This window comes from Echinops telfairi, unplaced genomic scaffold (genome assembly GCF_000313985.2).
Source record: "Echinops telfairi isolate 266 unplaced genomic scaffold, ASM31398v2 ScPeMD7_1;HRSCAF=3_0, whole genome shotgun sequence".
Taxonomy (NCBI): domain Eukaryota; kingdom Metazoa; phylum Chordata; class Mammalia; order Afrosoricida; family Tenrecidae; genus Echinops; species Echinops telfairi.
The window spans coordinates 69,174,454-69,186,074 of NW_022103896.1; the positions used below are offsets into that span (position 1 = coordinate 69,174,454).

An 11,621-nucleotide genomic window follows, 5' to 3' on the forward strand; every position below is an offset into this window, starting at 1 on the left:
CCGGTAGCTGTCGTTTGGGGAGTTGGGCATTTGAGGCTCCGACTGAGATGGCTGCCACTCTCCAGCGTATTGAACGGCTGTCCAGTCGAGTGGTGCGCGTGCTGGGCTGTAACCCGGGTCCCATGACCCTGCAGGGCACGAACACCTACCTGGTGGGGACCGGCCCCAGGTAAAGTCCCGCCCAGCCCCCACACCATACTCGGGCGGGGTTGCTGGCGGCTGTGGCTTCGAGGTGTGCGCGGACGCGCCTGTCCCGGGCCCGGCAATCCCAATCTGGCCCAACGTGGACGCCCGGATGCTGGAACTCCGCTAGGTCAGGACGAGCCTGGGTGGGAACCTGCCTACAAACCCCGGGCCGTGGGCTCGCGGCGACACCGTAGCGCAGCGTCGAACGAACTGCCGGTAGTTTCCAAGGTTGTAAATCTTTATGGGGGCAGATGAGTGTACCTTTATTCCTCCACTACTGACCTTTGGATTAAAAAGTCATCAGCCTCACCAGTTTAAAGACTGCACCACAAAGGCTAGGTCTGCAAATACCTAATGGCAGAAGGAAAGAGCAAAACCCCTCACTTGCTGTTTTTTAAAGTCAGTTTTACTTTGCTTGGTGTTTTGAAAAGTCAGGGTAAACGTCCTTAGACTGTTGAAAGGCCAGGATCGCCTGTGGTGTTTTTTTGTTTTGTTTTAACCGATCAAGAAAGGGTAGGTTTACTTGACTCCTCACCTGACTGGTGTCTTGCCCAGAGTCACTTCACAAAAGTGATTACTAATGAGACTAAGGCCGTTTTCTTAACTCAGCAGCAGAGGGCAGAATTTCCTTTCAATTTGCTTGAGTTTATATGTCAGAAAGGGGTCCTTATTTAGCCCCTTGGAAGGAGGAGGTGACCATTGCTAATTGGGGTTTTTATGATGGGTGCCATTAAGATATCTTGCAGGTATCTAAACCTGTCTGTTTTCGTAGAAAATATTCCTCTTGGTCAGCTGTATTCTGTTTCAGTGGAATTGTGCAGAAATGCTGTCGTTTACTGCATGTCTTAAGCATCGAGCACCTTTTGTGTATGTGACCGTTAGTATACTCTATTGCCATAAATTCATTCTGACTCATAGCAACCCATGATGAGTTCCGAGCGAGCCGACAGCCTCCGCAGACAGCCTCGTCTTTTTCCTTACAGCGCAGCAGGGTTTGAACAGATGACCTGGTTAGCAGCCAAAGGCTTACCTGACAGCACCACCGACCTCCCTAGCCAGACATGCTGCCCCCTCGTGTTAGAGAGGAGAACTGTCCCATAAGAACTGCACCAGAAGTTACTTTCTCAGTGCCTCTGGGGGATGGGTTTGAAGAACCAACGTTTAAGGTAGTAGAGGAGGCAAACCTCTAGGGCCACCCAAGGGCCCCATCCTATATAGCAGGACATAAAAAGTAAGATGGACTTCCTCTTGAGCACGGAGTTTTAATTGTGCAGGTAAGACAATACCGTGAACAAAATATAGGTGATTGCTAAGTACAATTTATTGATTTTTTAATTTGTTTTTAGTATCTTTTTCCAGGAAATCAGAATTTTGGAAGCTCCAGAATAGAAGGGATATGTCAGTCATCCAAAGGGTTAAGTTAAGAGTAATCAAGTCCAGGTCAGGTAGAAACAAGCTCTTTAGCCTTGGTCCCAAATCTGAGAGATAGAGAATTAAAGAGGGGGGTGGAGGGCAGGGGGGGTGGGGGGGTGCAGGAGGTGTGGCAAAAATGTTTGGCTGGGACACATAAACTAGTGTTAATAAGCCCAAAGGAATTTTCTTCTCGCCAGCCAATGCTTCTCTAAAGCCAATACTGGAAATGATCATTACATAAAATCAAAATTACTCTAGACAGTCTCTTGGGAAAACACCATGGTGGAAATCAGTAAACTGTCTCCCTCAGTAAGTTCAAAACAACCTTCTGCTCTCCCAGCATTTGAACATGCGACTGTTTCTGTTCAAAACCCAGATGGCCTTTTATGTAGGTGCTATGTGATGTGATAAATACATACTACCTCCTGGTCTGTGTGCAAGTCCCCCGGAGCAGAGTGACGTTTCCTGCTATCCCCGCTCTTCACAGTGTTACCCAGTTTGTTATGCGTCACACAGTTGAATGAGTGCCTTTGCATGATCAATAAAATACAAGTAAGCATCTTTCTCTTACTCTCTGCTTTCAGCCAAGATCGATCTGATGTCAGCAGTGGTATCCTTCATTCCATATCCTCTTCTGAATCTGGATTGAGTTTCTGGCAGCTCCCTGTTGATCTGCTATAGACCAATTTTGAAATATCTTCAACAAAATTTTAGTTACATGTGATATTTATGATATCGTTCTATAACTGGGGCATTCTGTTGGTCCACCTTTCTTTGGAATGGGTACAAATATGAATCTCTTCCAAGAGATTTTCCAGGTAGCTGTCTTCCCGATTTCTTGGTATAGGGCAGGATGTGTTTCCAATGCTGCATCCGTTTGTCGAAACACTTAACGTTAGTATTCTCTGAATTCCTAGAGCCTTGTTTTTCAACACGGAACTCTGGTCATTTATTGGTTACACATTGGGCTGCTACCTTTAAGGTCAGCAGTTCGAAGTCACCAGCCACTCCATAGGGAGAAAAATGAGGATTTCTACATACTTAGTATGTTCTTCTATTTGGGTTTTCTAACTCCCAAGTCTTTGTACATTTCATTATTATGCCTTGTCTTCTCAAACTGCCCTTTGGAATTTTTTGTTCAGCTTCCTTAATTCATTATTTCTTCATTTACTTTACATTCAAGAGCAAATTTTGCAGTTTCTTTGGATACCCATTTTCATCTTTTTAATTGTATTTTTCTTTCTTCATATATGATGTTATCTCCCAACTAGTCTTGACGTTAGTCATTAGTGTTCCATGTGTTAAATCTGTTCCTAAGATTTCCGTTCAGACAGAATACATTCAAGGTTGTAGTTTATCTCTCATGCACGTTTTGAAAGTTTCCTCAGCTTCAACCTGAACTTGCATGTGAGCATTTTATGGTCTCTTCTGCAGTCAGCACCTGGCCTTGTTTGGGCTGATGATAATGAACTTCTCCAACATCTCTACCACAGATGTAATTAATTTGATTTTCTGTGTCTTCCACCTGACATATAGTCAGGTGTATAGTCCCTGTTAGATTGTTGAAAAAGAGGTAGTTTACTAAAGAAGTTATCAGTCTTTAAAAATTTCATCATGGAATTTCCAGATTTTGTATCACCAAGTTCATATTTTCCTTCCTCTTTGTTTCCAACTTTCGCATTCCAATCTCCACTCATTATCAGTGCATCTTGATTACATGCTCCCTCAATTTCAGACTGAAGGAGTTGGTAGAATTCTTCCAAGTTCTTCATTGTTTGCGTTGGTGGGTAGGCATATAATTCGGAATAATAGTTGTTTAATTGATCTTGTTGGCTTATAGATGGTATCCTGTCACATACAGCATAGTACTGCAAGGTAGATCTTGAAATGCTTTCGGTTTGTTTTTTAACAATGAGTGGTGTGCCAATACTCTTGAGTTTGTCACTCCTGGCATAGTAAACCATATATATGAATGTCATTTTCACAATTGCCAACAACAGTCCAGTTTCAGTTCACTGACTCGTAGGATATCATTCTTCATGTATTCCATCTCATTTTTGAGAATTTTCAGTTTTCCTGGATTAATATTTTCTACAGTCCATGTTCCAATGACTATTAAATGTTGGCAGTGCTGCTTCTCATTTTGAGTTGTGCCCCATTAGCAAATGAAGATCCCACAGCTTTGCTCCATCATCCACATCATTAAGCTGGACTCTACTTTGAGAACGCAACTGTTGTTTCAAGGGCCTCCCAACCTGAGGTGCTCGTATTCCCACACGATATCAGACAGTGTTCCACTTTTGTTCGTAAGGTTTTCAGTGGCTAATCCCTCAGAAGTGGGCTTCCTTCCTAGTCTGTCATGGTGGGAAACTGCTGAAACCAGTCCACCATGAGCGACCCTGCTGGGACTGGAAATGCAAGTCGCAGAACTTCCAGCCTCACAGCAACATACAAGCCCCATAGCATGACAAACCGACAGCCAGGCAGCGGTAGGCTTCTATCGCAGCCTTAGCCTTACGTGATGCCTGCTTTATAGTACAAGCTATTTGACTGCAGAGTTCCTCGGGAAGAGGAGAAGGAAAGGATTTCTTTTTGTTTTTAATTGAGAAATCTTGGTATCGAACATGGTAAGTTTCTTCTCAAGATCCAGGGCACCCAAATGGCCCAGTGGCACTTAAAGGATAACAAGTTGTGGGTGAATAAGTGCCAAATTACCAAAATGCATGGAAACAGCTAAAATCTAGGAGAGTGGAGAGTATTGTTAGTGTCAGAGTGGTATAGTTCTGTGCTTTTCAATTTGGTAAATGACTAAATGTACACATTGTCAAGCATGCACAATGTATTGTAGCTAGGGAGTTAACTGTAAACTCCTTGACCTTACAGGCCATATCTCACTCAACTCTGTGTCTTAGAGAGTATATATCATAGTCTCTTAGGCATGGTACATGTACATATGCATTAGCATTTGAATACTAATTTTATTCACGAATATTTCTTGAGTGCCTATTATATGCCTTGGACTGTTCATATGAAAGTTGGTGGTTCAAACTCAGAAGCCGCCCCATAAGAAAAAGTTGAAGCTTTCTTGCTTCCATAAAAAGGTACGGTACCACCTTGGAAACTGAAGCCCCTATGTGGGGATGCTATGAGGTGGGGTAAACTCAGTACTCAAAAGAACACAAAACTTCACTGCCATTGAGTCAACTCCAATTCACAGTGGCCCTGTGGGTTCCTGAAGCTGTACATCTTTATGGGAACAGAAAGCTGTGTCCTCCCAAGGAGTGGCTTGTGATTCAAACCACCAACTGTGCACTTAGCAGCCCAATGCATAGCCACTGTGCCACTGGGACACCTAATTGATTTGATATAGCAGTGGGTTATTATGTGCCACCACTGTTTTAGACACTAGAGATACATCAACAACTCTCCATTAACACAAAGAATATCAGTCTTTATATCTTGCTTTTCTCTGTCCTTCATCCTCTCCCAAAACAAGTAGTTCTTAACTTGGAGCCTGTGATACCACCAACTTCCTTCCCTCCCCCCTGGAAAAAAAGAAATTCCATGGATGTAGTTCAGGCAATCTATAACCTTAGATCGGGAACAAATCGCATCTTCGTTAACCTCAAATGAAAATAAACATGGTGTTCAATTGTGAAGAGAGGTAACAAACTACAGTAGTAATTTCAGTGCCTGTGATTTCCCCTCATATTGTCATAACACATCACAGCCATGACATATCTCAGAATAGTGCGTACACTCATCACTACTTTGAAATTATCCTAATTATAAGGCTTGATGCTGATCTTGTTATTTAGCATGGTAATAAGGAAACGTAGTGCTGTATCAGTTTTTGTTTTGAGAACTGTTTGAATGTACATGGTTTTTCTCTGCCATCCTGTGTATTATATTTTATAGACTTCAAAACATTATTTTGAGAGGGTTCCGTCGGCTTCACCATATTGGCAAAGGCTAAGAACCCAGCACCTGCAGTGATTCATCGGATCTGCTGAGATGTTCTTCTTAGCCAAAGAAAATGGGCATGAAAGTGAGAAATTTCTGGGTTCAAATATATTCTGCACTAGATGTAGTGGCATTGAGCAAGTTATTTGTCAAGGCCTCGGTTTTCTCATCTGCAAAATGAGACTGAAATCTTAATATTGTTGTGAGAATTCTAAAAGATAACAAAAATAAAGCTACCTTATTCATTCATCCAGCAGATATATATTTTTCAAAACTTTTTACTATACATTAGGTGAAGACTTACAAGATAGATCATAGTTTTTACAGTCAACATTTCCTACACCTTCTGATTCAAATCATTCATTGCAGTCCTCTCAGTGGACCATCACTTAGCCCCTTTCCTCCGCGTATTTCCTGTTTCTGTTCCTCATTCTTCTCTAACTCTGTGAACGTTGACCTTTGTTCAACGCTGCCCTTTTGATCTGAAATGGCTGATGTTTCTAGCAGGGAGTTGAGTTCAGTGCCAGACACAATGGGTAAGGGCCATAGTCTGGGTAGCCTCGTCAGTATCTATCTGCAATTCAGCCTGGTCAGCTTATTCAGTTTGCTTCCACAGCTTCCCTCCTACTCTCTCCAGGACGCTCTCCTGTCCTCCCTTTCAGAGCAGTGGGCAGTGGTAGCCCGAGGTTTTATTTAGTAAAGTAGAGGGTCAGTGGTGACCCTCAATGAGGACTGACGCAGTGTCTGCGACAGTCGGCTCACACATAGCACAGTTGTGCAGGACGGGGCAGTGTTTGTCATTCTGTTGCATGTAGGGTATGGGGAGTTTGAACCAACTTCGCAGCCTCTACCAACAAGTTTTTTCTGAATTCCACTCCCTTTGGAAGCTTTTTCTTAATTCCACTCCCTTTGGAAGTTCTATAATTGTAACATTCTTTCTTTGTGCTTTGTAGTTGGCATCATTTACAGATTGATGCTTCTGATCTCGATGGTCAGTCTTTAAAGCTTATTTTTGAGAGTTCCTTTTCTGGTGGATTTGCACAGTGATGTTGTCATATGTCAATTTCAGGTGTTGGTTCTCTGTACCTTTAGCATTTCTTAAAAAGTTAGTCCGGTTTTTTAAATAATTTCGGTTTATTCTGAAATTTTCTAACTTGGCATTGTGACTGAGAGACAATATTACTGGAATATGTCATTCTTGGTTGGTAAACGTTTTTCTTTCAAAGGTTCATGTCATTAGATTGCCTTCTTACATGATTTCTGCCAAGGCTGTAGTTTTGGAAACTTCTGTGAGGCTATGCCTTGGTGACTTTTTTCCTTTGGGATCTATGGTGTATGGTGTTTCCTGAACTACTTTGATAGATACATTTTTCATCTTGTGTAATATTAACGAAGTTTCTGGTAGTAAACCTTGGACATTTCCCTCTGTGTGATTTTATTTTTTCCTCCTGTTCTGGAATTTTGATCATACATAAATTGTTCTTCATGATACTTTCCTAAATCTTAGGCCTCGTTCATTTCCCCCATGATTTTTCATGAAACACAAATTGGTACCAAGGGATTTACCTTCAGATTTGCCAATCTGTTCTTCACAAAGACTAGATTCTACCCTTTTGTCTTTCCACTGTGTTACTATATCTGACATTTTAGTGTTAGTCATTTGGATATCAACTGCTGTTTTTTATGGTTTCTAGTTGTTTTTATTTTGTCATTTTATATTATTTTCCTGAATTCTATATTGTCTGTTTTCCTTTATCAATGCATGTATGTGTGTGCAGTGTTTCTTGAACTCTTAGAAGATTTTATATATTTATATCTTATAAATTATTTATCAGATAGTTCTATTACCAGTTCTTCCTTGGAAAGATTTCCAGGTTCTTGATTGTAATCACTGGCTTCCATCACTTTATTCTCTCTCTTTATTTTATTTGAAATTGCCTGTTGTGCTATGTGATGGCCTGTTAACCACAGAACTTATCAGCTGCTCCAAGGGAGAAAGATTAGGCTATCTGTTTCTATAAAGATTTACAGCCTCAGAACCCACTGGAGTCATTCTGTTCTATCTTATAGGGCTGTGATAAATTGGAGTCAGTTCGATGACAGTGGATTTGGTTTTGGGCTCTAGCTGTCTCAGAGGCATTTGGGATTGTTATATTTATTGGTTAATTATGTATTGGTTTGGTTCACCCTGATATCTTGCTTTACTCTGTTATATCTACTTGGGCAGGGTATTTATGTCTCTTTGAACACTTGCTTGGCACTCCACTCCTATCTCCCAGTGGATGGAGAAGCTAGAGGGAGCACCGGTCTTTGCTTGCTGATCATGATGAGCAGCTGCAGAGGGGATGAGCAGATATTTATAGATTTATGGAAGCACATGCCACTCAGTGGAATAGGAGCTAGCACAGTTGGTGCATCCATGACTGACAGCTGTGGGGTGAATCCTGAGTTCCTGAGAGCATGGCCTGTCAATCACAGTAGCACTACACACATGAAGTGCAGTCTGCTTGGGAATGATATAGTGGATGGCCACTGGTTGGCCAAGTAGACTGGGTGGGTATGTGGCTACAGCAGGTTGTCTCTAGCTATTGGGTTTGTGGGGTCCAGAAGAGAACCTCTCCTCCTGTCACGAGGAAGATATGAGAGGAAAAGCAGGATAAAAAGCCTTTCTCTGGTCACAGTGTACTAGCATGAGCCCAGGACATTTTTAGATAAGGTACGTACAGCCAATCATTTTGTTCCAGCTCACATTCTGTTGAGGAGAGGCATGCACCCAGATACCAGGGTCTCCTACTGCCATGCTTTCTTTCTCCTTGGCATGAGCTCTCAACACAAACACCGAGGACTTTGTATCATTGAGGGGTTACCTCCCCCCTCGCTGGATCCCTCCTTGCTCAGCAGCCAGCTGTACTACTAGGATTCTTTCTCACCCACTTCTCTCCACATCCCTCACCCAGATCCAGCTCGTAATCTCCTCACCTTGTTTCACTCAGGATATGTCCACACTGTAACTCTGCCCCGATAGCGATTCTGTAAAGGTGGCTTTGTCTCACCTGTGTGTGTTGCCATCTGTCTCTCAAAATGTCCAGATGTATCATGGGACTCTGCTCCATCTGTTTCGTTCTATCTGCCTTTCCAAATAATATTTTATCAGATTCGTGCTACTCTCATTTGATGTTCACAGATCCAGGATTGTCATCTGTATTTACTTCTCTTGGGCATTTGAGGAAGGATTATGTGAAGTGTGTCACTAGGGCATCATCTACTTTGTCTCTGATCTCTAAGTGCCTTTTCAGAGGGTGGGGGTGGGTTGTGTAATCCCATGTGGTTTGTTGTTGTGTTATTTTGTCTTTTCTTGTTTTGTAACCCCAATCACACACGTTATTCTTGATGGAGCCTCACATAATTCTTAGTCTATCACATTTTATTTTGCATTTTTCACTACTTATTCCTCTAAACAGATTAGTGTTAAGAAATCTCTTCAGTTTTGCTAATTCTGTCATCCACTAATTCAGTTCTCCATTGCTCTTTTAATGCATCTATTTTTGAAGTTTTACTTATCTTTTGAATGGCTACTTGCTGTTTTTGTGTTTTCAGTTTTCTTTTTTTTTTTATTCTTTGATTGTTTTCATGTTCTTCTAGAGTTGGGGCCATGTTTTCCTTGATTTTGCCCATGATTTCCTTGATATTATATTTGTTTATTCCTTAATCTCTTCTTTTATTTCTGATACCAGATTAAAAAGGTTTATCTGATGAAAATATGTCCTCTTAGTCCAATGTGAAACAGAAAGGAAAAGAGATTCAGAAGAAAGACAGAAATTTACACTATGCTTTTAGTGGTAATAGACTTTTTCTTTAATAACTCTTCCATGTAAGAGAAAGGAGCCCTAGTAATGTAATGGGTTATGTGGTTGGCTGCTAACTGGTGGGTCCACAGTTAGAGCCCACCAGCCATCCTAAAAGAAAAGATGAGACTGCTTCCATAAAGATTTAAGAATTGTACTACTAACCACTAGATTAGCTGTTCAAACCCAACAGCCATTCTGAGGGAGAAAGATGAGGCTATATATTCCCTTAAAGATTTTAAGTTTCAGAAACCCAGTATAGGATCGTTGTGAGTTGTAATTGACTAGGTAGCAATCAATTGCTTTTGGTTGGCTGGTTGGTTTTTGCTTTAGGTAGTAGAATTTAAACTCTTAGCAAATAGTAGCTAATATTGACTTTAAGAGAGATAATAGTTCATTGATCGTTTTCTTAATCTGGAGGGATTTAAATATATATATATATATCCTTTGAATTCCATTTCCAGTAGTTTCAGTAACATTGCTCCTTGGAAGATTTTCTGACCCTTTATTGTGACCACTTATTTGAGTTAGCCTGGTTTTTTTGTTATTGTTCTCTCTTTCTCTCTCTCTCTCTTTCTCTGTCTCTGTGTGTGTGTATGATTTGAAGTTTTTTGTTCTCTCCAAGACATTGCATGTGTTACTGTATTATTGATTGTATTTGGGGTTGCTTCATCCTGGGGAGCAGGGCAGGCAAACACCTGTAGTTACGACGTAAACAGCACTGCTGTGCTCACCAATTGGCTCTGTGGTAATGTAGTAGTGGTGGGGAATGTGGTTAAAGTCCAATTTCTGGCCAGATAGAACAGGTTAGAGCAAAGGGATAGATCACATGTCTTCTGTCACCAATCTCATGGTGATACCATGGCTGTCATCTATCACCAATCCTGTGGTATTGGAGCAGGTAGTGACACTAGCCCAGGTGGCGGCAGGTGTGGTAGGTATGGCTAGACAAGGTTGCTGACTCCCAACTTATGGGGGGAGGAGGTGGGGGTGTAGTAACACAAGGAGAAACAAGGGAAGTACTAAGAAAAAAAAAAGTGGTCCAAGTCTAAGGGAAAAAAAGTGTTTGAAGCATAGGCTGCCAGACACAGCTGCAGTGGACACATGATGCTTGTTCACAACTGAGGGGTGAGAGAGACACTGCAAGTGCAGTGGGGCACCCTCCCTGGGGGGGCTGCACTGCTGCCCATGTAAGGGAAGCAGTTGAGGGGCAGGGACTTCCAACAGTGGAAGCAGAGGGGCACGGGGCCTGCTCCACAGAAGTGAAAAGAACTGGTGGGCGGAGGAGGAGGAAAAAGGAAAGAAACCAAGAGGGGAGAGGAAGTAACTGTGAAGAAAAGGACACAGTCCTGTCACAGCTGCAGTGACAACTGGGCAGTCACTGTGCAGGATCAGAACGGGAAATGCAAGAGGGAGAGGAAAGAACTAAATGAGGCCCACAGAAATCCAGCAGGACGCTATTGGCAGGAGTGCAGCACTCACCTGTGCAGGTGTGCTGTGTGGGTCATGGAGTGCCTGGTGGGCACTCAGGACATGGCGGGCAGGACAGCCTCTCATTTTAAAAGAACAAAAGTAGGGGAATAGGGAAGAACTAAACAGACTTTTTTAAAAGAAAATATTGCAGCCCAGCACTGGGGCATTGGGTTGGGGGCGGGGGCTGAGTTGGGGGGGTGGAGGCTGATCTTTTTCAGAGTTTGGAGGACCCACACTTCTGGTCCCCAGGTGATGGGTCCAGGACAGTGGGAGGTATGCCACTGCTGGGGTTGTCAATCACCAGGTGCACTGGTGCATCCCTAGGCAAGCAGAGGCCCTTCTCTGGCTCCCGGCCTATTAGAACACTGCTCATGATCATTCCAAAGGACTGCATTGTGCTGGGCCCGTTGACAATTCACCAGTCCATATGCCTCATTGTTCGTGATTTTTATTCAGTCTCTTCCTCTAATCAGGATTTATATGTCTTTATCTGTTTCTTACAGCCTTTCTTATCCTTTTCTCATACCTATATCCTTTTATACATCTCTGTCCTTTTTTATCTGTTCTGTTGAAGCGCTCAGTTCCAAGATTGTTGTCCGTATTTCACTTGGTCTTTCAGTGCTGTACTGCAGAGTAGCTAGAGCAGCGTCTCCCATAGTGGGTGGTACCAGCCCCTGGGGTGGCAGCAAAAGCAGACACCTATGCTTTACCCGGGATTGTGGGCAATAGTACAAGACTTTC

At 42.5% G+C, this 11,621-nt stretch overlaps 1 protein-coding gene across 1 annotated transcript in view; it reads left to right on the forward strand.

Annotated features, from left to right (window-relative positions):
* Positions 1 to 6: 6 nt before the first annotated feature.
* The window catches only part of LACTB2 (lactamase beta 2), a 43,773-nt gene continuing 32,158 nt past the window's right edge, over positions 7 to 11,621 (forward strand). The window contains exon 1 of the mRNA XM_004697523.2: positions 7 to 169. Within this exon, the coding sequence (XP_004697580.1) occupies positions 48 to 169 (122 nt within the window). The 5' untranslated portion in view covers positions 7 to 47. The remainder of the gene's footprint in view (positions 170 to 11,621) is intronic.